Below are 26,497 nucleotides of genomic sequence, written 5' to 3'. Positions count from 1 at the left end.
TGTGAGGGTGGCAAGGCCCTGGCACAGGTTGCCCAGAGAAGCTGTGGCTGCCCCCTCCCTGGAAGGGTTCAAGGCCAGGTTGGATGGGGCTTTGGGCAACCTGAGCTAGTGGAAGGTGGCCCTGCCTGGGGCAGGGGGGTGGGACTGGATGGGCTTTAAGGTCCCTTCCAACCCAAACAATCCTGTGATTCTATATCTTGTGCCCAGACCTGAGCAGCAAGGGGTTATCTCCCACAGACTGCTCCCTGTCTCTGAGCAGCTGGAAGTCCGGCATTAACTGCTGTCACCTTCTAACTCCCTGTGGCAATTCAGACAATACTAAAGTAAACAGAAATAAAGACATGACTCATGTCAGAGCTGGCTGTGGCTATTGTCAAGAATTTCAATAGGCTGTGCACAGCCTGAAGTCAGGGTATAGTACTGGGATCCCTTGCTGTGCAATGAACTTAAAAAAATTTCTTTCAGATTTATGCTGCTAAGTGCAACAACTGATGAAAGCTGCTGAGATTTTCTTTTCCATCATGTTCACCAGATCACAAATGAAAATGTGTCTTTTCCTTGTCTCTAAACTCAATCCCTGATCAGTGCTTTGTTACAGCATTTTTATGGGACTTCCTCTCATTTACAAGATCCAGAGCACACCATGTGTTCCACATGGAGATAAACGCTATGTATAGATTTTATATATGTATAAGGTTTTTAAAATAATATATTTCTTGAAAAAAACCTCTCACAATGTTTATGATCACCATGTTTCTCCTTGGCTTAATAACTGTCAGCAGAATTACGTAGAATAAACCCATACAGGTCTTAGAGGGACCTGAGCCCCATTAGTAGGCCACTTCTGTGCTACCTCCATAATTAAGATTATCACCAGCCCTGGGAAGCACTTGACCTATAAAAAGGAAATTCTCTCTCTTGTAAAGCTTCTCATCACTGCTATGGGTACATGGTAGCTTAGTGTAGGCACAGAGCAGGGATTTATGGGGCAGAGAACTAGGAATTGAGTGGAACCAGCAGTTAGGATTTGTTTATCTGAGAAAGCAAAAAGAGGAAAGGATGGGAACATCTTTCCCAAAATAACTAACTGAAATTTAGGCTCAATCTGTAGCTCATGGCTTAACTTTCCTCCCAAGTCCAGATGCCTTGAGAGCCGGCTTTGCATAGGTTTGTCTCCAGGTCTAGTCTAGAGTTAACTTGCTTCTACTTCAAATGCGGGGTAAAACAGCATGTACTAATGTTGGCAGCATTGCGATTACTGTACACAGCAGTAAGCCGAAAGACAGTTTGAACAGTGTTGAAAATGGGGATCTTTTGGGGATATCCTCTGACCGTGCCAGTACTGAGCAGCTCTAGCTGGGACAAGCAGAAAAAAACAGAGTATGAGCTGATTGTATCTTCTTGACAAAATTCTTCAGTTTTACTCTAAACAAGAAACTATGGTAACTGGGCTGCTCTTTGGGACGAGAAAGCATTGATATGGGCAGCATATGGTCAAGCATATTACAGAGCAAAACCTGCTCTTCAGCTAACAAATCACGTGGCTTTCTTCTGCCTCTATCTTCTAGAAAATGTCAGAAACTTCTGGAAATTTGGTGCTGCTTCTCCTTTCACAGTCCTCCTTGTGTATGAGGCTCTTTTGCTTCTCTCTAGAATTCTTAGCCCTCATTTGCTCTTTGTTGAGGCAGAAACAACCATAGCCTTATGGTTTCCTTAAGGCCAGAATTCAACTGAATTAATAATCAATGGAAGGGGCAGGTTGCATCTGTATTAAAAGCAATCAGGGGCTTTAGCTATACCTATTGCTGCTGCTGCATTTATTCAGGGAGTGAAAGGCTTCTTGAGTTTCTAGTGGCCATTCTCTGTGCCTATCTCATGCAAAACCACAGCTATATTTCTCAGAGCTGATCAAAATGGTGACACTGCTGCCTATCAGCACACTTCAGATGCTAAACCACTGTTGTACCTGTTGTGCTACTTGCTCAGACTTTACCAAGGAGCCCTAATCCTTTTCCAATCAGCAACTATGTTCTTTTTGAAAGAAAATTCTAATTGAGAGAAAAAGAAAATGGAGGAGAGTGGGGAGAAGAAATTGATGAAGAAACTCTGATTTACTCAACTAATTTGAAGAAACAAAGAAGTGGCATCTTCAGCTCATCATCCTGCTTTAATGGGTGCGGTTGCATGCAGGTTTAATTGAGCTCACTCTGCAGGACTTCACAGAACAGTCCTGAACATTTGCTTCTGCCCTTGCATGCATCAGACTTTCACGTTGTGCCTCTCTGCTCTGAGCACTGAATAACAGCCTCGTAGGTTAACTGGCACTCTTACTGAGCCTCAGTTCAACAAGTACTTGTCGGATTTTTAAACATGTTAGAGATGCAGATAAACAGCAGAAGCTGAATTCTGCATGAGCCTTTGATAAAGAGCTGTTCTCAAATCATACCATGTACCATTAACCTCATGAGTGCTTCTCCCCAAGTAAGCAACTCTTTGCCTTGCTTGCCCATCTGTCCTTCACTGCAGTATCTGAGCACCTCTCACATGCTGCCACTTTGACAAGCCTAGCAGTATCGCTGTATCGGGTTTTCTAAGAACCTTCTTTTTATTTGGAAACTTACTGGTCTTTTATGTAAATTAAAGCACTGTGAATTTCCTTGAGGTTATATAAATGACATTGATTCACAATTATAACAAAAGATATAGAATACACCTGTATATTTCTTTTACTATTTTAAATATGACAACACTGATTGTCCTTAGCTGTTCGAGTGTGTGAACTATTTATACTGAAGCTTCCATTACATAATTATCTCTAGACTTTCACCTTATCCTTCATATGCTGTGCTTAGATACCACACTGTGCCTCTCTAAGAGTTGGTGATTTAATCTTACATAACATACGTGCTTCTCATTTGAAGGAGCAGAGAGAGCCAGGAATATGACATACTGGTTAAAAACATGTGCTATGTTGGAGGAAATTCACTATAATGGTTTAAATTTCACTTTAACCATAAGGGTGTGTGAAGGGCTGAGCAGCATGTTATTCAGACCATTTTTAGGCAGAGAATTTATGTTCTAAGATGTTTATTATGCTCAGCTTTTGTTAGGCTTTTTTTGTGTGTATGTTACAGAAGGGTAGGGAATAGGTGGTCATACAGACTGTCCCTGGCTGCAGTCTTGGAGCTCATCAGTGACTGAAGACCTGCAGGGAGCAGACAGGATATAATCACTTAAGTGGCATAATTTGATAGAACCAGTTGATAAATCCAGTGGTAAGGCAAGGGGACAGCTAAATACTCATTGGAAGGAGAAGTAACTGTTCATCCACTGGATTTTTCTCCTTTTAAAGGAGTGGGATTTGCATTCTCTATGGCCCATCAACCAGAGGCAGTGGTTCTATTGCCGTCTTACTATAATACAATTTTGTTACACATCTTGGAATCGGTTTGCGCTGATGTAGTCCTTGTGATCTTGCGTGTAGGCCTGGCAGAAGCCCAGACTGGCTATGGCTATGCACAGAGAGAATTGCTTACAAAGCTTTTAACATAGCTGCTTACCCATGAAGCATCCTCTCCAATGCTAGCACTTCAGATGCTGACACTGTTTATCAGTACCTAAGCACCTGTGTGTTCCTGCTTTGGTCTGGCCAAATGAAAGAAAAGGTATCAGTTCCCTGACACACATAAACCACGGTTTTTTTCCTGACTTTCTACTAAAGACAACTTTTTCTCCATCTTCTTGAAGAAGCATGCTCCTTGGGAATAAAAGACATTTACAAAGAAACAGGATAGTGAAGAGGTGATCAGCTTTCTTGATTGTACTAAAGCTGAGAAGCACCAGATAGGTGCCATATGTCTTGAAAAGCAGTAGAAAGTCAGAGCCTTGGGAGTAATTTACAGGCATGAGACTGCAATTCTAGAGACTTATTAGGAATTACCATGAGCCTTGGTATAATGGCACAGAGCACTGGAATCCCCACACTGGCCCCTAAGAATTCACTTGAGAGTCAAAGTCTGAGCAAGTCCTGCTGTTGGTTAAGTACAATAGTCAGACTGAGGTTCTTCTAGTATGTATCAATGACCATTTTATGTAGAAGGATAGGGGAATGTACAGGTAACAGTAACACGGGCTTTTTAGCTCATTTCTTATGAATATTCAGCATCACAGTGGGATTAGCTGTAGAACTGCAGGTATACTCCTTTTATTCCTCTCTTCTCCCTATCTTCTTTCCTCTCTGGATTTTGCGCATCTTAGCAGAAAGAAGGATTGAGACTTAGCAAACCTGGTAAAACCAAATTATGGGCTCTTAACAACTTATAGCTGTTGAGGGTCAAGGCAATGCTATAGGTTACGGTGTACTGTCCCAGAGGTACAGCGCAGCTGTCTTTTGCTTTCAGCCTGAACAATTGATTTGTGTTGCTTTGTACTTTGTAGTGCAACTCTTCAGAGAAAAGGGGCTAGAAAGTGACTTTTCAAAAGCAAATGAAAATTGAATCTGATTCAGGCTATGTGGACTGGGGAAGATCAGGGGAATTTTGTCCAATTTTACTTATGTGCCATTATTTCTATGCTGTACAGAAGGCTAATGATGATCTATATTGTCATACACCCGAACCAGAGTTTAATTATTAATACCAGATAGCTAAATTTTGGAGATACACAATAACTGCCCTTCAGGGGGCAATATTCCCAGTTCTGTTCTGGCAATGGTAATTCTAAGTTAAGATATATTTCTAGAACACTTCCGTTATTGGACTTTTTCTATAAACGTGATTGCTTCTAATTAGAAATTATTGGTTTAAATCTACTCCACATGATCTTTCCTTTTTAGCAAGAAAATTAAACAGTGAATCTTCTTATCTGTCAATTCTTGTAAGCCCCCCTCCCGCCCTGCTTTTCCCCAAACACACACAGTCGTAGAGGTTCCTGGATTATTATAATCTTTTATAGCACTCTCACCTTCTGTTCTCTGAAATGTAATAAAAGAGTTGTACTGGGCCATTCATCAAAAATGTAGCAATTCCATAAGGTATCAGCAGATGCTAAATACCAGTGCTCTGCAGGTGAATGCACCGAAGAGAAGTTCATGGGCTCAAGTCTCACGTATTGCAAGGGTTTAATCCAACACACTGGTACTCTCAAATGGTTGAAATAAGCCTTAGGATATGAGCAGGCTGGAGTTCAGAGTAATTTTTATTCCTGTGCAGTTGTGGTAGAGCTGTGTTTGATAGGTATTCATATTAGAAAGCTTAAGTCCATTGAGAGATATCTTAGGCAGAAGTGCTTTAGCAGGAAATAAAACATCCATGTCCATACATCACGTATGCATGTGTGAATTGGTTCATGTACATGTACTTGTACGATTTGCTTTGCTTTACGATTAGACGGTACACTCTTTCTCCCAGTATATTATGCCATTGGATGTGTATTACCCATTCACATTTCATCAAAGCTTTTCAGGCGTATCTTTGTCCAAAACATTCTGACAAATATAGCAAATAATAGCTATCTCAGCAGCCATGTATGTATACTGCTGGCTGCCTGATGCTCTTCCCCTCCACCCCAGTTATTTTGATAAAGGGGTTGTTCAGGAGCGTAGCCTTCATTTCTCCCGCAACAGCAAAAACTGCATGCAGAACAAGCAGCAGACTGAAAAATTATGTTCACGCCTTGACCTTGAGACTTCCTGAACCAGTTTGGATTGGCTCTCCCTTTGAAACAACAGGCTTCCACAGGAAGTTCATAAATGGGCCCAAGTCACAGCAATTGACGTAGTTTTAATATTTTTAACTTGGTTCTTCAAGAACTACCTAAAATGGGCGGCGTTTCATGGACACAAAGAACTGGCCAGCTTTTCCAAGAGCACACGTCAGTGTGCTGGGCGTAAGGCAGACCGCTGACAGCAGCGTGAGTAACTAGCCATCAGGCCTCCAGGACGCGGCTGTGCGCGTCGTCAGGCTGCACTCTGCTCCACCGTGGCCCAGTGTCAGCACCACTGCTGCTCCCAACACTGCACGCAGCCAGCACCTCCAAAGAGCTAAGCCACAGGCCTGTGTCCCAGACCCCTCAGCTCCAGGCACGTCTGGATCCACAACTTAAGCACTGATGCAGTCTCTTTCTCTGTCATGCTCACCTCCCCTACCCCCATCAAGTCTCGCCTCTCTCAGGAAGACAAAGCACTGTACATCATTCTTGTCTTAGAAATAGTTTGCAAGACTCCTTCAGAGGTGTTAAAGAAAAGTTCTTTTACTGCTCAAGTCTGAAATATCGAATGAGGGATGTGTGAAATGCCCATGGTTTGTTCTGTTCACAGTGACAGGGGAGAGGACCAGAAAAAATAAATGTTGCAAAGAAGCAGAAGTATTAAATCTTTAGAAGGAGAACGATGGATGAAAATGGACATGAAAACCTTGCTTTTAAGATGTTTATCTTCTTCACACAGCCCTAACAAAATGCAACTGCATTAAAGACATTCCTTTTCTTTCATTTGCTTTGCACCTTGTTTTCTCATTACCTGTTTAACATGAACTTAATGGAAAATACTCTTCTTATTTACATCTCTGCACTCCACTGATTGTATGCTATAACCTGATGACAGATTTAAATTCAAAGGTCTTGAGTGCATTGCTCCTATGTAAATATGAAAAGGACATTTTCTTGTTTGCAAATAATCTACTGAAATGTGATGAAAGATTGTTACCAATGCATATGATTCAGACAGAGGTATTTAATTCATTTATAAATCAGCTCTATCAAAGGGCCATAATGATGGGCTTTAAAGCAACTTTTAATTGTCTAGTCTGATTAGTTCATGATCTGGGATTTTCTGGTCTAAACTGATGTACTTTGAAAGAGAAATTATATATATAGTTTTGCTTTAAGAAATTGACAGGGATGAAAAAATAAAGCAGAACCCCTTCCAGCAAATAGGCTCTCTTTTCATTCAGTTGGGAGGTCAGAAACCTTTCTTACTGAAGAACAAAGCAAGCTCTCCCTGCCACCCCAAGCCACAAAAATTAGATCCATTGGATAAACCAAGTATTTTTAAATGTGCTTTGGTTTGTATCTGTAAACCATAGGACCCATATCCACTGGACTTACTAGTATACATTTACAAGGTAGCAAGTTAATTTGGTGTCTTTTTTTCACTGATAAAGGCTTATCTTGTATTCTTCCAATCTTTCTTGCAAGCATTTCCTGAGAGGGGTATAAGCCAATATGAAGGATCTGCCTACGATACCTAGCAGGGGAGGCCTTGCCTGTTTGGCCAAGGCTAGCAGGTCTTACAAAATAATTTACTACAGTACCTTTCTGTTTCCTGGTCTGTGGTTTGCTGCTTGTTCTCAAAGCCAGTGAAGCTGCTCATATCCACATAGCCGTCATTCTCATTAGCAGCAGATAATGCCCTGCTGGGATCTTCAAAAAACTCAGTAAAAGTTCCTGTTCTGGTGGATCTTCGAGGAGGAATTTGTATGTTTTCATAGTCAGAGCTCATAGCAGGAATGTTCTCATAGTCAGATGTGTCAGCATTTGGAAAAGAAATGGACCTAGGTTTTGTTAGTGGGAGTGGCATAAAAGGAGGTCTGGACCGGTCCTCAAAGGACTCCACCCTTGACACGCTCCTGCTGAAGGACTTGGGCGTTCCTTTTCTTTTACCATCCTTATAGAAAAGAACAGCTGAGGGAGACTCAGATGCACGGAGTTTCCCCACATGTGATTTTAGTTGAGGTGAGCTACTTAAGCTCCTCCTGTCCAGCTCCATCAGCCTCGGAGGCCCATGATAGCTAGACTCTGATGAGGACCTTGAAGAGGAAACATTAACATCTACATGGACTTTATTTTCAGTTTTCTTCTTGAATTTTAGAGTGAGGAACCTCTTAAAAGAAGATTTCTTTTTCTTGGAATACTTATCAGGTGAGTCATTCTCTATCAAAAGTGAAGGGGAACTTTTAGTGATCGGCTTTTTGGTGATGTAGGCAAGTTCAAAAGGAGGTGGTATATCAACAACTGAGGATGGAGTAGATATGCCACATGATGAAAGATGATTTCTCTGCGAAAAACTACCTGAGGAACCATTGACACAAGGCAAAGATAAGTTGTCTTCTGTCCTTTTTATTCTACCATCCTCCAGAACACAGCCATCGCTTTCTCTGTAAACAGAGACAGGTATCTCTCTCCCTTCAACAGAGTAAGATCGGGGATATAAAATGAAACGTCTTGACTTGGTTGGTAATGCCCTGTTGGCTTCCATTGGTTTTCCTTCCACTGAAAATAAATTATTGCTTAAATCTGTCCCAGAGCCATTGCGGGAAGATGGTAAATCAGTTTCAGGTCCAATCTCTTCTGGAACTGTTTCTGGGACATAGCCCGGCATTTTCCCAGAGAGCGACCGTGTTCTAGTGACAATGTTTTTACGATCAATGGGCAGCAGGTTGTTTTCACCATCCATGCCTAATTCATCCCTTTTACTGTGATCAGCTCCTAAATCAGTCTGTCCATCATGAGCAATTTCATTTTCTGCAGGAAGCACATAAGGGTCATCTAGGGAATCACCGCTAGTTTGTCTGTCCTCTGATTCTTCAGGCACAATGACCACTTCAGGGACTGCTAGATTTTCATGCAAGACATATTTGGTCCCACATTCTACACTCATTTTGCCACGCTTACAGACTTCTAACTCTTCCTCAAGTGGGACCCGTTGAGGTGGACTTGGGGCACTTTTGCTGAGGATGTTTGCTTCCACCTCATTGTCTTCAAGTTGCAGCTCATCTGACTTAGAGGTTTCCACAGTACTTTCACTATGCTCTTCAACAGTCACATCTTCCAGCTCTGGCTCCATCCCTGAACTACTAGGTAGACTATCAGAGATCACACCATCTTCATCCAGATTGGTCCCTTCTGTTTGAAGATTCTCATCTGAAGGTTCCATGGGTATTTCCTCACCACATTCATTCTCACAAGGAGCAATTTGACAGCCATCATCCGTATTCTCTGCAGTCACAATTTCTTCCTCCCCCTTCCCAGAGTCTTTGCTTGCTTCGCAGGCTACCTCTGATGTTTTCTCCTCACCTCTCCTCTCAGTGATCTGGCAACCATCACTGGCATTTCCTGTGTTTGTATTATTGTGCTCATCTGGATCTGCTTCCTCCTCTTCAGCTGCTGCTTGTTGGATGGACTCTCCTAAACCACTTTCAGCAATGGGTTCATCTTCACATGGTTCTAAGCCAGGAGCTGTTCCTACGCTGGCCTCATTAGGCATGTCAGGGCTTGCACAGTCATCATTTTCTAACTTCCCTTCCATGTTCAAATCAAACTCTGCATGAGCACTGTGGTCACCACCATGTGCTGGACACTCATCTCCCTTTTCTAAAATCTCAGGCAGTTCCTCCTCCTCCTGCCCTGCCTTCTCACAACCTGGGATTGATTCATCTGTGGGTAGTGGCATTACAATGGTATCTTTACAGATATCATGCATTAGTTCCTCATCTCTATTCAAAATGTTATCCCTGTCAGTCTTACAATCACTATTGTCCTTAACCAGTTCCAGGTTGTTCGAAGTTTCCTCCTTGTTTTTGGTTTCACTACAATCGCCTACAACATCCTCATCTTCATCTACATTCTTAGAAGCATCATCATCCCCATCAAGGGCATCTGAGGACTCCTCACAAAGTGCTTTGGACTGGTCGCAGTCTCTGGTTGACTCTTCAGAGTCTGGTTCCATTGGTTCAGCAATTTCTGAAGAGTTATGGTGCGCATCTTCAGTGCCTTCTTGATTACTAGTATACTCATCATTAGCAATGTTATCCTCTTCCTTCTCTACTTTTTCTGGAGTTTCCGAGACTTCATTTTCCACAGAGGAATCTAGGCTCTGGTCATGCTCATCTTCCAAGTCATTACAGTCATTGCTGGTCAGCTGAGCTTCAGGAACTACAATGTATTCGTTATCTGCCTCAGATTCCAGGCAATCAGCATTGCATTGGTCTCCTTCATAGAGCTCTCCCTCAAGACATACCAGTTTCCCATTTGAGCATTTATTTAAGTTATTGTTGGTATATACACTGGATTTGCCCTCAGTGTCAGCTGAGAATTTTGGCTTGGGAGCAATAGGTGGTTTGGGACCCCTAGACATAGAGTTTGGATTATGAAGAATATCAGCCCTTGACAGTGAAGGAGAAAATTTGGAGACAGCTACTGGAGAAAGATGACCGATAATCTTTGGTTTCGGTGCTAGTGGTGGCTTTGTGATTTCTGGAGAAAAGAGAGAAAAGGCATGTTAGTCATCTTGGTTTCTTATTGAACCCAGCAGATTATATCCTACAGTAGACTTTATCTTATACCACTTTATCTTATACCTCTAATGCAGGAGTCCAGCCAATAAAAGCCTCAGCTCTGAAAAGAGATCTGAAGGAGGAAAGCATATGCACTGTGCTTCCATGTGGCACTCCAGGGAACATGGTTTAAGATCAAAACCAAACTGAACTGAACTAGATGCATCCCTAGCACACTTGGGGAGAGAAAGATACATAGCTGCAGAGCCAAGGGTATATCATACACAGATACCTAAGATGGGTAAACCCTCCCGCACTCAGAAGTACTAATGACATTAGAGACCTTTTGATTCTGCCCTGGCAATCTGTTTGGCCTAAGATTAAGTATGAACACTTTGATTCAATGATGCTGAAATGTTTCACAGCAGTGAAAGAAATGCCTTTCAGCCATAGTAGCTGTTCTTATAAGACAGTACAAACACTCTGTAGCAATGATTTTAATTTCAATATGTACTTTGCAGAATCTCAGCATTGAACAAAATTAGTTCTACCAACAGATCAAGGTTTAACTCAACCCAGCCAAACTGAAGTGAACACTTGATGCCCAGCCACACAGTCTTCCCATCTGCCATTACCATGGTACCAAAATTTTGTTTGTCAAACAACATAATCATGAGGGATAAGACGGTTTGCTAAAAGCTCGGCTAATACTTTACAGAATCACAGAATCACAGAATCATCTAGGTTGGAACGGACCTTGAAGATCATCTAGTTCAACCGTTAACCTAGCATTGACAGTTCCCAACTACACCATATCTCTAAGCGCTATGTCGACCCTACTCTTAAACACCTCAGGGATGGGGACTCCACCACTGCCCTGGGCAGCCCATTCTAACGCCCAACAACCCCTTCTGGAAAGAAATACTTGCTACTATCCAGTCTAAACCTTCCCTGGCGCAGCTTGAGGCCATTACCTCTTGATCTATCGCTTATTACTTGGTTAAAGAGGCTCATCCCCAGCTCTCTGCAACCTCCTTTCAGGGAGTTGTAGAGGGCCAGGAGGTCTCCCCTCAGCCTCCTCTTCTCCAGACTAAACCCCCCCAGTTCCCTCAGCCGCTCCCCATCAGACCTGTGCTCCAGACCCTGCACCAGCTCCGTTGCCCTTCTCTGGACACGCTCGAGTCATTCAATGGCCTTTTTGGAGTGAGGGGCCCAAAACTGAACCCAGTCATCGAGGGGCGGCCTCACCACTGCTGAGCACAGGGGTAAGATCCCTTCCCTGTCCCTGCTGGCCACGCTAGTGCTGATACAAGCCAGGATGCCATTGGCCTTCTTGGCCACCTGGGCACACTGCTGGCTCATGTTCAGCCGGCTGGCAATCAACACCCCCAGGTCCCTCTCTGACTGGCAGCTCTCCAGCCACTTCTCCCTAAGCCTGTAGCGCTGCTGGGGGTTGTTGTGGCCCAAGTGCAGCACCCGGCATTTGGCCTTATTGAAACTCCTACAGTTGGCCTCAGCCCATCGCTCCAGCCTGTCCAGGTCTCTCTGCAGAGCCTCGCTACCCTCGAGCAGATCAACACTCCCACCCAACTGGGTGTCATCTGCAAACTTACTGAGGGTGCACTCGATCCCCTCGTCTAGATCATCAATAAAGATGTTAAACAGGAGTGGCCCCAAAACCGAGCCCTGGGGGACACCACTCGTGACCGGCCCCCAACTGGATTTAACTCTGTTCACCACATCTCTTTGGGCCCGGCCATCAGCCAGTTTTTTACCCAGCAAAGCGTGTGCCCATCCAAGCCACGAGCAGTCAGTTTCGCCAGCAGAATGCTGTGGGAAACGGTGTCAAAGGCCTTACTGAAGTCAAGGTAGACAACATCCACAGCCTTTCCCTCATCCAATAAGCAGGTCGCCCTGTCGTAGAAGGAGATCAGGTTTGTCAAGCAGGACCTGCCTTTCATAAACCCATGCTGACATTACATCATTACATTGATTATGCAGCTGGGCTATAATGCACTGAATGAAATACTTCAACCCCAAACATGAAGAGAGTTACTGGTCTGAACTTAAGTTCAATTTTCAGTGTACAGCTTCTTCAGTCCTTTATTTAGTCAAAAGATCCTCCATCCTCCTGCCAGGACCCCTTGCAGGTACAATCTTCTCTGAACATCAAAATATACTTCAAAAAAGTGAATTGTCTTGCAAAATACAGCTAGCCAAGTTCTTTAAACTATTTCTAGTGGAAGTGCTGACATACACATAGGGGAATTCAAGCAGATTGACAGTAAGCTAGATTGAAGCTAGATGAATTAAGTCATATATGGCCATTTTACTCAAAGTACAGTTTGCATGCCACAGCCATTTCCAGCTGTCTTGGTCCTGAAATTAATATTCTTTAAATAACTAAATGAAATGCTGAAAGGCTGCATAAATAGGCAACAATAGGGATCCTCCCTCACGAGATTTTAGATGAGATGAAATACGTGGTGTGAAGGAGCCAGTGCACCAAATGGTTACAGATGGTCATAAGAGAAGGGGTTTGCTCTTACTAATGTTTCCTAGCCATCAATAGGTAATTTCATGGTTAATCAATCAGAAATCTTTAATTCTTTTTATAATTTTAATTAATACATTTTAGTGGAAAAAGGGGGAGCTTTTAATTGTAAGGAAACAATTGTAAGGAAAAGCACAGGACAAACTGTTTCACCATGAGAGAAAAAATTCTTTGTGCAAAATCTTCATGCCCTACTCACAGGAAATAAGGGACCAGCACCTCAAGAGACACCATTTTGGGACATAGTTCCTATGCAAAATCCTATCCTAAATCATGGTATAAGTTTCAGGAAGTGTAGCTACTGTGTTGTTATATTTTGAGTATTTTGGAATGCAGACTTTTGAAATCTGGAAGTGAAGACAATTAAAATTCAGCTGTGCACCATACTGAGAATAATATAATACTGAATGAAAACTGCTTAAAAATTATTCTCTGATTGTTCTGACATGTAGCGTCATGATACTTTTCTTATTGTTACCATAGTCCAACTAGAGTAATTTGTATTGAACTTATACTGGCATATTTGTTTGGTTGGACTCTGGAAAATATGAGGCTGTTTCTTCTGATCTTCTTAACCTTGCTGAAATTTCTTCCAGTACTTAGAAAGATGCTGACAATTTGGCATTCTGATGTAGTCAGAAAACAGTCTTTCTGGAATTATGAGACACCAGAGAGATTTAAGCTAAGTTAAAAACTGAGTTACTGATCTCAGCTCAGCTCAGGAGGAGTTAAAAGTCTGTTCTAATCAGGCACCTTATTGCATACACTGATTAACAATTATTCTGTATCTGGGGTTTTATCCAATCCAGCTTCACATGTGGAAGACTTAAAACAACTTGTGGAAAAGGAGGGAGAGAGAACTGCATTATTTGCCAGTCTCCAGTACCGTAGTGTGTACTTTTGTTTTACAGTATCCTCTGCTGCTTTGAGCTGCAGGGCATCTGTTAATTATTAAAATCACAGAATGGGCAGCTGATCTTTTCCTCCAGATTATTTCAGCAACGTTATGTGCCAAACATTGCACGTCGCTGAAGCACCGTTACTTTGGTTGCAGCCAGCAGCAAGTCTGCAGCAGTTGAAGGCTGCAGAGTGCTGAAAACTCTTGCCAGTTAAAAACAGGGAGGGAATAGAAGTGGATAGAGTATCTTGTAAGCCTGGCTCCCTAGCCAGATCTACCTTTTGGATTTTTAAATCAGTTATTGCAATGACTGAACATCCTAAACTAGTAGTAAAACACATGAAATTTTTATCAGCTAAAACTGAGTCCTTACACCTTTCCCACCAGAAATCAGCAATGGACCCCTTATCACCATAATGAGGCATTTTTAGGACTAAATCCAAGGAAGAAACATCACTTTGGAGGTATTATATCACTTCCTGCAGTGTCTGGCTTTTCCTAGGAATGTCTATTCAAGAGTAGGACACAAATATATCTACTCTATTCCTGGGATGTGACAAGGCTTGAGCACAGTCTCTGCATTATCATCCTTGTTCTTGTCAGACAGTGTCTGTACTGAAACACTGAATAATGAGAAAAAGACTGGACTGTAGAGAACGCCAGGATCTCCCAAGCTTCATTTTATAAACAAATTTGAAATAAATAATATAATGAACTCATTTCCTTTATGTAAAATAACCATGCAGACATCCACTTAAAAAAAATATAGCTTAAACACAGTTACCCGCTTTCGCTCCAGTGATAATTTTCTACAGCAAAAGGAATCAAGTAATCTTGAGTTTTTCCTTCTGCTACCTTCAGTAACACTGCTAGTGGAAGAGAACTTATGGTAATGGACCCCGTTCATAATATGGTAATAATATGCATTGTGATGTCCTACTCTTACCCACTTGTGCCAGCTACTGGTCACTAGTAATTCCTTCCATTCCTTCCACTACTAATTCCTTTCCTAACTGCTCTGTGTGTTGATCTGGCCTTTCACGAGGCTCCTTAAACAATTTTCCTTTTTTTTTTTTTTTTTTGTGGGAGCTGGGGAGCTATGGGAGAAGTACAAGTGTTTGTTTAAAGTATAACCCAAACAATTACTGAAAAGAAAGCACCACTGTTTGCCTTTTATCACCACAACTTCATTCTGCTTCAATTTCTGCTTCCTTTGCTGTCTGAGCCACTTGAAAGGTTCTGGCTGTAACTTCTAGATGGACACAAAACAGCATTGCACCATAAGGAATGTGTATGTTCACAAATAATTGTGCATGTTTATTTTAGGATGTGTTTTATGTTGGAGGGAGACACACCCACCTTGTGCTTAAAAGGAAACTCTTGGGGAATAGGAATTTCTTTAGCCTGCTCCTCCCCTTATTGTTCGATGCTTCCTTGTACTGACAAGGACGGCTTCCTCTCCTTACCCACCTTCCTTCAGGCAGACCTGCATTTCAGCAGGGTTTCATTCCTGCCATAGCCCATATGAGATCACATTATTCCCCTCCAAGTTTCTAAGCAGTGAACAGTAGCCCATACAGCCAATACAACCCATACAGCCTTCACTGTTCAGGTATTTCTTTGAAACAGTAAACATTTTGTAGCGGGTTATTGCCTGAAACATTGCAACTACGCACTTTCAGTGTTCTCCAGATTTAGGAATTAGCCTAGAATTTAATTAAGGCTTATTAAGGGACCATATCTACCACCACCACCCCCATCAAGCAGCTGGTTTGGGATGACGCCCTAATTAAACACTGAGGTTTCACATTTGCAAGGATATTTGTAGATATGTCCCAGGCCCATGGTGGCCCAAGAAATTACTTAGCTCCACAGTGCAGATACTAGTTCCAGCCTTGGCTGGTGCCACAATCCAATTCAGGCATCTCTTAAGATGCTGAAAGTAAGTTTTTCTAACCAACGAACTTTTGTGGATCTATGTTTTCTTCATGCCTTTGGCATTAATTCAGCTCAGACACATGTCAAAATGGGAGACATTGAGGACAGAGGATGGAAATGCACTGCGTAGTTCAGGGATCTGCACAGCTTTCGGATGGAAGTGACAGTGCAGGTGGAGGGACCACATTGCAGCAGTGGGATGAGACTGCACCAGACCTAGAATCCCAGTGGAAACCAGTGCACACAAGTCCTGTCTCTCAGGAAGAAGGGATTGAAACCCATAGATGGAAAGTCCCTGAGGAACGGGAGGTAGAGGGAGAAGATCCAGACAAGGGCATCAGAAAGTCTCGTCAGCTCTGATCAAGAGCTGTATGATTTCACCCAGCTATATCAGAATAAAGTTAAAACTTGTCTTCTAGAATGCTGTGGTCTGAAGTCAGCAAGAGGTGGACTATATACCTTAGTATCATCCTTATCTTATTCCTGTAATAAATTGGTCATTTATGAAGTAAAACCCTATTTCCAGCTAGTGCTGCCTGGCTTCTATCTCCAGCATTTTTTAATTGTCCACTGGGTTAAAGACCCTTTTATTATTCAGTATTTCTTGAGGGAAGACATATACTTCCTTACAGCTATGTCTTGGTACATTCTCTTTTGTAAACTGAGCAAATGAACTCATTAAATCTTTGCAGTTGGACAGTTTTACCTTTCCAGAAGTCTTTTCTTTTGAATTTTTTCTGAACCTTTTCCAATTTTCCAATAGCCCCTATAAAATACATGGGGCAGACCTATGGGAAGAATTCCACAGTGGGTACTGTTGATGCTGTCTATAAGAGTTCAGTGCTTTCTTAGACCCAGTTCTCACTATTCTCCATTAGCTTGTTACTGTATCAGGTTGACTTGATTGTCCATTACAGCCTCTAAATTGTTCCCAAGGCTGTGTTGCCTGTTTGTTGTCTCTAAACTGATAGGTTTATAATATGCATTAAGTGTAATTTATTTGAATGGATCAAACTTAATAATCCAGATCTGTTTATAAAACCGCCCTGCCTTTGTTAATTACTCTTTCACCAATCTTTACATCATAAAGTGAGCTTTGTCACCTGATACTTTTCTATTTGCTTTCCTACCAAGGAAAATGTTGGGACAGTATCAACATAATCCTGGTCCCAGCACTACAGATACCACCATTTGATAATGTTACAGAGCTAACTGCTACAGAGATTCACCACTGCCAATTAGCTGGTCCTCAGTCTAATTACCCAGACTTTATTCCTGTTATATAAATACTTTTTTCCTTAAATCAGAATGCGCTACTAAAGTACTAGTAAGTTCTTCCAAAGCCTGGGATCAGACTCCTCATTTGAGGCAAGCAAAGTCCCACTATTGAGGAAATGAGAATAAGCAACCTTAAGAATAGCAGTAAATAGAGGAATTCGTTTACATGTCACTTGCCAAAACACTATTAGAGACATAAAAATTATTTGGACCTGGAAGGATAGGAGTTATTTCACGGTAGCATTTATATTTTATGAACTAGGCAACAAGGCACCTGTCCCATAGCAGCAGCCATCACGTTCACGCTCCCTCTGACATCAGAGCATGACAGTGCTAAGAGCTCATACTGTTGACAAAAGCCACATGTGCCAAGTGCTGCCCAAACCCAGAAACTCATGGAAGCAGTGCGACTGCACTGTGCAGGTGTAGGTAGAAGTTTCCATACCTCAACTACCAAAACAATGCCAAGTTCTTACAGAGCGGGAATTCTGTACCTCTGTCTATTGCAGCTTGTCTAATACATGGTTTATATTTTGATCGTGGTGCTTACACCTTAGAGAAGAAACTGTTCTGAGAGAATGGTAGACAGAGCTTCCTATCAGAGTAACACATGGAGCTTCACTGTAAGTGGAACAGACAGCTCTTCTTTGCAGATGAAGAGCTGATTTTGGACGTGGCCAGAAATATGGGCACCGACCACTGTAGTAATGCTGCCAGAAATGTAAGGCAAGCCAAGCACAGACTCTCTAAAACTCATTTATTACATTTCCAGTACAGGAAGCTGTAGGTTCCAACCTGTAATTACAATTCTGCCAGCTGTCCAAGTCAGACAGTGAGGGTGTGTTTGAGCTGCCTATGTAGATAAGCCATTTTAATGTCATTCTGAATTAAGTACCCAGCATAAGCTGTGTAACCTGCTTCAATATGTTAGGGATTAAATAGATGAGGTAGCATGATTCACAAGGAAAGTATATTCCCTTTGAGGGGCTCAGCTCATAAAACACCAGTGCTGTCACTGGTAGGACCCCAGGATGTACTGTAAATAACCAAGATGTCATTAATTTTGTAATATTTGCTGCAAAAGTAGCTCTCTGTTTTATAGCATGTAAATGCATCACTTCTTTCACACTGTCAGAGAAAAGTTTGAAATGACAGAAGTTACGTAAGAAATTAAAACAGTTGTATGGGAGTCACTTGAAATGGGAAAGGTATTTACACTAGGATTTTCTAGTGATGCAGGAGTGCAAGTCTTCCTTTCAAATTGGACCTCAGTCCAAATTTAAGTATCAGTTCCCACTTTGACTTGAACAGGAATTAGATACTTAAGTGTCTTCTGAGAATTCGGGCTTTAGGCACTTGAGATCTGAGGTACTGTTCAAAACCAGCAGGTCACTGGCTCCTAAATGCCTTAGACATTTATGAAAATGGTATTTCAGCTTCTGCATAAATCTGATACTTCTGAAAAACATCTATCTTCTCTTATCAGTTCTTCAAATGTGTGATCAAAAGTACTCTGTATATAGCAAGAAGGTTCCACTAGTGTGAAGACAGACCTATAGTCAGTAGTAACTGTCCCATGGGAATTTTGTCTTATTACAAATCTTAACTGAAATATTAACAGCTGAGCTGTCAGAGCACATCCCACTCTGCAGAAATAAAATGCTGTTCTGTACAGTTACTGGAATCCACCCTCTATGATTAGATCAATGCATTATGACTCTGGCATATCAGATCAATAGCTTACAAATTTCTCTTACTATATAACTTTATTGCAGCCATCTGTAAATATAATACAACAGCATAACATCCCACAGAGAAACACTGCTGGGGAAGGAGAAAAATCTAAAGACAATATAATCAGAAAAAATCTTGATCCTGAAAATTCTCCAGCATTTTCACTGTCCCTAGCAGACTGTACATGCGTAGGGCTGGGGGGGCCTGACTATGAAAAACCACATGTACATGAAATTAAATAATCTTGATTCTGAACTACTCTTTTTAGTGTAGCTGTAAGTGTTTGTGATGTTTCCAATTTGGCTGAGATTTCACAACAGGATTCACACTGCAGCAGACAGCATATTCACCTGTTGTTTCATATATTGCTTCCTTGGAGCTGGAGATGGTGGTTAAAGTTCTCTGACAGGTACACATGGGAGCTTTTCCTCTGTCACTTACAGCAGCAGGTGAAAGAATATGTAGTCTGTTTACATGTCTGAACAATCTGGAGTCTAACATCTGTACATTCTTCCTATGGGCAGCATCATTTCAGCACCTGGCAAACAAATTGGCGCTGGGAGGCTGGAAGGGCCTACGTATGAGGCTGGGAGGTGGGGGTCTGTCTCTTGTCTCCTACCACAGATTTCCGGTGACCTTGGGCGGATTGCTTCATCTTTCTTTTCATATCAGTTCCACATCTCTGAGTAGATAATCCATATCTCCCTTCCTGTTTTCTGTCTGTCATTATTTTAACTTATGTGGGATCAAGGCTGCCATAGATGCCTGCACATATGACCCTGCGTACTGGCGCTACGTGTCACTGTAAGACAGAGATCGCTAATGCTGGTCCCAGAGTTGTGCCCGTTAGTAAATGCCCCTCTCCTTCAGTCAGTAGGAAGTTCTGCTTTGCACTGGTGGGAAAGACATTCCTTGCATTGTGTGAATGTACAAAACAAAGGCTGAGAAGGGATATGAGCAGTCTATAAATACAACCTGGAGGTAAACACCACAGGAGGAAAAGAACTATTTTTAAGCAAAAGGACAATGTAATTACAAGAATAAATGGTGATGAATCTGGTCTGGAAACTAGAAGAACTAGCAATGGTAGGAGGTTCTCAGTTTTGTGAGAGGCATAGCAGAAGAGCTACCTAAAAAGTTTTGGGTTAAGATATAATTTGATGAATTAATAAAAGGAGTAATATGACCTTGTGTTCTGTAACAACGGGTACTGCTTTTGGTAGTGAAGATAGTCCCATTCAGTCCTACATTCCTGAAAAATTAAAACTGCTAGTAAAATTTAAGTCTTTACAAATTGATACATCTGATATTCCTTTCACTGCACTTCCACTGACAACAGGATCAGATTAGAGCTGGTCTGTTTTAAATAATGGAGAGATGAAGAAAGAGAGGTTGGAGCATCATGGCTAAAGCAATTTCGGCCAGCTCACTTAACTTGCAAGTGAGTTTGTCTCCTGAGAGGGACAGAGTCTGGTCCAGACAGGATCAGAAAATAGAATGAAAATGTCACCACTTTTTGGGTGGGAGAGTGTCTCACTGCCCACTCCAAGGGGAAAGCGAAACTTTTGCTTTAAGCTCAGAGGAGTGGTATGAGATAACTGATAAAACAGCAGAGGGCTGGGTTTGACCTAAGAGATCCTTTCCGATCCTGTGTTCCTGTGCTTTGGCAAACAATGATTCAGAGTTTCCCAACACATGACAGTTGTAGGGCAAGATATCTAGCGGCGAAATCTCTGGGCTTCAGGATGTACCAGTGCAAGTGAAATGCCCAGCAACCAGCAACATTCACCTTCTGGAACAAGGAGACAGTGGAAAAATATTAGGGCTAACACAAAGGGACTGTTTCTCTTTCTCTTTAACTCTAGATGAAGCATTAGATTTTTCTAAATAACTCCAGAGTTAGTAATAATTGTTTCCTGGATTGTTGTGTTTTGTACACACATGCCTCGCCCCTGAAAATCAGAAAATGTTGGTGGAGAATTTAAAGTTTGCCCCAATTTTGCAGCGACTTCTTTGAATGTTTTAACTGTTGAGCGTCTTGTCTTTACTGACTGTTCCCTTCACACCCCATCTCTTTCACCCACCTTCCCAGCTTCCACCAAGGAAAAATTCCGGGAAGTTAACAGAAGGAAGGAGGAAGGGTTTGGGTTTGCCTTTGAGAGAAAATTCTGCAAAAAACATTACCTCCCCCCAAAACAGACTTTCAGAAGGAAAGTGACAGCACCTTTCCTAGGGGCTTCGCGAAGGGTTGAGCGGGCGCAGAGCCACGTCCTCCCGCGGGCGCAGCGCCCCGACCTGCCGCTCGGGCTGGCCCCGGGACCCGCCGCCTCGCCCGCGCTTGTCGCTTGTCCCGGTCCCGGTCCCGGTCCCGGTCCCGGCGGGGCGGGCGGCGGGGCACGCACAGTCGCGGGGAGGGGGCGGAGGGTGACTGGAGGAGAGGGGCCAGCCCCGGTGGAACGGCCGGGGGATCGCCGCGGCGGGGCGGGGCGGGGGGTGCCATCCCGGCGGCATTGGCCCCGGAGGCGGGGTGCGCCGGCCCGAGGGAAGGAGGGTGCCGGTACCGGAGGAAGGAAGCCCGCCCGGCGCTTGCCGGCCCCGGGGAAGAGGCGTCCGGCGGCGGCGAGCCACCGCGCACTTACCGCCCTTGTTCATCTTCCACCGCAACTTCTCCCGCCGGCCGCCCCGGGCGCTCGGCGCAGGGTCCCGAGGGGCCGCCGCCGCCTCGGCCGCTCGCGGACGCGCCCGGCCCTGCAGCCCCGCCGGGCCCGGGGAGCGGGCGGGGCCGGGCCGGCCCGGGGGCGGTCAGCGCGCGGCCGGCGGGGCGGGGCGGGGCGGGGCGGGCCCGGGAGGGGCTGGGGGCGAGGGCGGGGGGCGGGGGGGCGGCGCCGCTGCCCAAGGGCGCGGACATTGAACGGCGCGGCGGGTCCCCCAGCCCCCGCCCCCCCCCTTTCGTGCTCCCCACGCCTCTTCCACCTGCCTTGGTCCCTCTTTCCCCGGCCCCCTCCAGTCCCCCTCCTGCCTTCTCCCCTTCTCCCCTCTTCCCTTCCGGATCTCCTCCACCCCCACCTCCTTCCACCCCCTCCCTCCCTCCCTCCCTCCCTTCCTCCCTCCCTTCCCCTTCTATCCTTGTCCCCCTTGTCCCTCCTTCCCTTCCCTCCATCCTTCCCTCCGCTCCATGCTCACCAACCCATTCCCTCCCCCCCCGCGGGACACGATTGCCCCAGCCTGGGAAACCCCCGGGAAGGCGGCGGGGGGAAGCCCCCCAGCCCCCCCGCAGGGCCGGCAGCCCCTGCAGCTGGAAGCGGTGTCTGAGTGCGGGGAAGCCAGGGACGGCCCCTCGCATGCAAACCGCGCTGCTCAGGGCGGCTGCGAACAGCTCCGGGCGCTGTCTTTGCCGCTCTCCCGTAAGCCAGCTCCCGGCTCGGAGGAGTTCACACGGGCATCGTGTGGCCGGGCCCTTCTCGCTGTTTTCGGGCTGGCAGCAGCACTAACCCCCAGACAAGGTTGGATCGCCCCCTTCCTCTCGACGGATGCATAATACAGCCCCGCCGCCTTCCCCGGTGGAGCTGGTACCGCGCACGCCAGAAAGCGAGACTTTGCTGCTTTCACTCCCCTGGCAGAGAAGCCCCAGGAGGGCTGAGCTGACCCCAGCGGTCACGTCCCTCGTCAGGGAGGGGCCGCTCCTCCCCAGGCCCCCCATGCTAGCAGGCTGGGGAGCGGGAGGAGCAGCACATTGTACCTGCCCGAGCCCAGGCGGGGGGGCGGGTGAAGCCATCAGGTCCTGCTTTGCCATTTTGAATCCCACAGAAGTCAGGACTATTGCTAACACTATCCAGAGCAACTTCCTTTTAGATGCTGTTAGTTCTGCTTTTGCACAGTACCTGATAACTGACGTCATCGTGCTGGCAGATGCTCTGTAGTACAGTCCAAGCTCTTTTTCCTGACCTTTCAGTGCTATCTGGCTGTGACTGATGGGGTGCAGAGTGCCTTTCACAGTAGTGCACAGAACTCAGAAGAGAGAAAGCAAGCAGTGGGAAAATGAGAATTAAACCCTTCTTTCTGGGGGCTTGAGTCTCTCCTGCTGAGGCTGGTATCCAGGACTGCTGGGTTCTGGTTCTCTGGGGGACCCTGGTTGTACCACTGCGCCTCTAAGCAAGCATTTGCAATCCTGTGTGGGTTTGCAGACACATCAATTCACAGTAGCAGCTCTTTCATTACTACTCTGACTGATGTAGATGGAAAGGCCTGTGTATTCCCTCATCACATAACGTGCCTGGCGTGTGCCTTGGTGCATGCCATAAAATGAGTTTCCCTGGCCCACCTATGGCCTTTTCCCATCTTCATGTACTGGTCCCTGGTTTATTCTTGCCACCTCCAGCAGTGATGTCTGTGTCAATCAACACAAATAACTATGCCAACAGAAAGCATCATCTGAAGCAGCTTCAGGAATACAGATCTAGGGTCTGGCAAAGCGTTGGAAAAAGTTTATATGATAGAATGGAAAAGAAAGCACAAGTAAAAACCTCAAGCACAGTACAGGTGATTTGGAAAAATTTCCTTAAATATGTTTTCCAGGAGAATAGCTTTTTGGTTAAACAGCTGCAAAATACTAATGCACTACGGGAGAGGGCAACAGGAAGGAAAGAAACATGTTTTCATAGAAGAACTGAGAGCTGCAGAATTTGGGGGATTTTCCTAATAACCTGAAAAACCTGGTCTAGGTAGCAAAGTTTTCTCATACCTAGATACATAATGGAAAAACATTGGTTGAGTGTGTACTAGCAAAGCAAAGCCTTTGTAAAAGAGATTCTGCAAATAGACCAGGTGGTCTTGTAGTTGCTGTGCTATTTCTAATGTGCACTTCACTCAGAATCCTTTTTGGTCTGCTGTAGGGCAAAGAACTATGATACTTCATAGGTTTTGATCCAGACAACCAATGTGAATTGGTTCACATTGTGAAAATTTCACAGAGCAAAGAACGACTCTTTTCCCTCTCCCGTTTTCTGTGAAAGGAGCTAAACACTCCAGCAGAACCCTATATGTGACGACAAGGGGACGACTCATGCTCCTTGCGTTATGCCAGTAGCTCAGAGTCTGACTGAGGGGCAGACGTTGCCCATGATGAGTTTTGTGACCTAGCTCTGGAAAGGGTGAGCGCTTCTCACAAGTTCGTGTCTGCCTGCTCTCAAACCTGCTTCCTGCCGCAAAGGGCAGAGTGCCAGGGTACCTCCAGGAGTCGCTGACTCCTCTCTTTCATCAGATTTGATTGGTTTGAACTTTGAACTGGTTTGTGTTGGTTAAAAATGCAACACATGCACTGCTGTGAGATACTGCGCTGTTCACCAAGGAATGTATTCTTGAGCAGTTAAGGCTAATTTTGGACCCCAGGGACTCTGCTGCATGGGCAATTAAGCTACAATTTCAGTGCAGTAGGGAAAAAGAAACAAACATCTGTTCAGTGATCACTATCTTAAAAAAATTGAAAGTATATTTAGTAAGCAAAAGACTTATATTCTCTTTATTGTCAGCCTAAAAGACAATCCAGGGGATAATTTCCTGTACTGAAATGACGAAAAGCTTTAGGAGCTTTATAGCTAAGTGCAAATAAGAACCATAAAAGAACTGCTTCAAATTTGTCAGTTTATCCTCTAACCCTCTTAAAAATAACGGGGAATGATCTGTATTACAAATGAAAGAATGGGAAGGTGAATGCACATGAACGTGTTCAGGAAAGGCTGAAGGGTCAAATCAAACTTTTGTAGCCAGAAGAGGAACCTCCACTTTTGCAAGCATACACTGCAGTGAAGAGTATTGAAGGGTAGAGGCCACACCACATAAAACACTCCTCGAAGCAAGCAGAGTTCAGCACAGAGGAACATCTTCCCCAGGGAGAATCCATGACTTAATTGACTAGAGGTAAAATCGACACATCTATTTTCATTACTCAATTACTGAAAGAAATGAAGCATGTATTTTTTAAATAATCCCAACTAATTTTTAATAATAAGATGTCTTGTAACAAAGGATTTCCTTCAAAACATAATCTAACTACGCATTTAATAAGTTTGATGAATTTTAAAACTCAGGTGAACTTTCTAGGCTTATAGGTCCCCATCCAGCAGATGTTTTAAATACATGCTTAAATCTAAGCAAGTGCATAATCTGTTTTAAGTAGGGCTACTCCATATATTTAAGTGCCCTATTAGATCAGAGCTATCTGGCATGTTGGAGTCTTATTTTTTATCATTGCAACATAAACTAGCACTCTGCCATTTTAATGAAGCAGTAGAGACCCTGTCTATCATACTACACTACCTATGCATCCTAATTGTTATTTTTAAGACTCTTTATGTTATTATGTAGAGGTGTTCTTCAAGATGAGATCTGCTTCATTATAAGCAGTATTTCAGGGCATTTTTCATGATCTTTCACCCTGCTATCTCTTCTTCATTAGGGTCTGTAGGTTTGGGTTTTGGGGTTTATTTTTTACTGTTTTGGTGTCAGTGGCCTTACTAAAAGAAATTTTCTAGTATAAAACTAAGAATACAGCATTGGGGGGGGGGGGGGGGGGGGTGCCACAATGACATTGAACTGAACTTCCTAATTCCTGGTAGGTACAATTTCAGAAACCAACATCACCTTATAAATCTTTATGTGCATCTGGTCTTAGTTTCCTGAGAAATCACCCATTTTCAGTTATTTTGATATTTCTTGGTGCATTCTAGCTGGTAGCATGCTACCCAGGAAACCACAGGACAGGGAGAGGTGGTTCAACAGCGCTCATCCCTGTTGGTGATCTGGCAAAGCCCAAGCGTGTAGATCCATAGGACAGAATATGTAGGGTAGCTAATCCCTTGTGTTTGTAAGGGTGCCTGGGACATCTGAAAGGCTTAATGTGTGTGGGAGAGTCTGGTATGTTGCCATGGATTAATGCCGACCAGGTCTGCTCTAACATTATTGTACATAAGCATTTCAATTAATCATGGGTAAGTTGGTGCTGCATGTCACGAAAAGTGAAATCGTTTACTAAAGCAGGATGGAAAAAAGTGAATATGTGTTAGTAACCACAAATGTAAAATGTGGGCAGATGTGATGAGTATAGTAATAGCCACCTATGGTAAATACTGGTAGGTAAACACTTTTTAGATATTTATCTTTGCTGGGATGGAATAGTGCTGGGGGCAGTTGTAGACTGATGTCATTTCTGCCTGATGACAAATTCCTGTGTCCGTGGAACTTTATATATCCTGCTGTATGTCATTTCTCCCTCTCTTTCTTGGTTTCTTTCTCCTCTTTGCTCAAAAGCCTGCCCGACACAGAGAGGCTTAGAACCAGAATAATAGGGAGTGCTGTACATGACAGCTTGTCACTGGCCAGCAGCCTGGGGAGCCACGAGAGCCGTTGCCAGAGAGCTGTTGTGTTAGGATTTAAGGTGCATTGGCAGGGATGTGTCTTAGGTCTGTAGCACTTGAGGATCCTGCAGTTTGAAGTAAATGCTCTCTTGAGAGTTGCTGGTAGAGAAGGAAGCTGAAGGACTGTCCCTCGGATCATAGAGATCAGTGGTGAGCCCTTCTTGGGAAGAGAGACATTCAAACAAATGTTGTAAAGTATTTTGGGGACTGAGACTAAATCCTTGACCCTCCAGGAGCCCATCAACTAGCTAAACTAAAAGTGTCCTAAACTGAAGCTTGCTCATGTCAAAGTTGATAGTGTTATCTCCTCATATGGATGCAATTTCGTACAGTACTTTCTGGCATATAAAGATAATTTATTCGTATTTTTGAGCACCAGTGTACCTTTTATAATAGTTTGATTGCTGCCTTC

General features: G+C 43.9%; 1 protein-coding gene across 4 annotated transcripts in view; it reads right to left on the bottom strand.

Annotated features, from left to right (window-relative positions):
• Positions 1–22,185, bottom strand: part of FGD5 (FYVE, RhoGEF and PH domain containing 5) — a 107,469-nt gene extending 85,284 nt beyond the window's left edge. For 2 of the 4 annotated variants that reach the window (XM_074878823.1, XM_074878824.1), the window contains exons 1-2: positions 21,313–21,438; positions 7,311–10,251 (exon numbers count right to left, since the gene is read on the bottom strand). In XM_074878823.1, coding sequence (XP_074734924.1) covers positions 7,311–10,251; positions 21,313–21,325 — 2,954 coding nt within the window. In that variant the 5' untranslated portion in view covers positions 21,326–21,438. Of the gene's footprint in view, positions 1–7,310; positions 10,252–20,301; positions 20,420–21,312; positions 21,439–22,165 lie in introns of those variants that run through there. The other 2 variants (XM_074878826.1, XM_074878825.1) reach the window with 2 other exon arrangements.
• Positions 22,186–26,497: the final 4,312 nt, after the last annotated feature.

The sequence above is a fragment of the Strix uralensis genome, chromosome 10 (genome assembly GCF_047716275.1).
Source record: "Strix uralensis isolate ZFMK-TIS-50842 chromosome 10, bStrUra1, whole genome shotgun sequence".
Taxonomy (NCBI): Eukaryota; Metazoa; Chordata; class Aves; order Strigiformes; family Strigidae; genus Strix; species Strix uralensis.
Note: the sequence above shows the minus strand (reverse complement) of the source record. Positions and strands in the feature narration are given on the sequence as shown.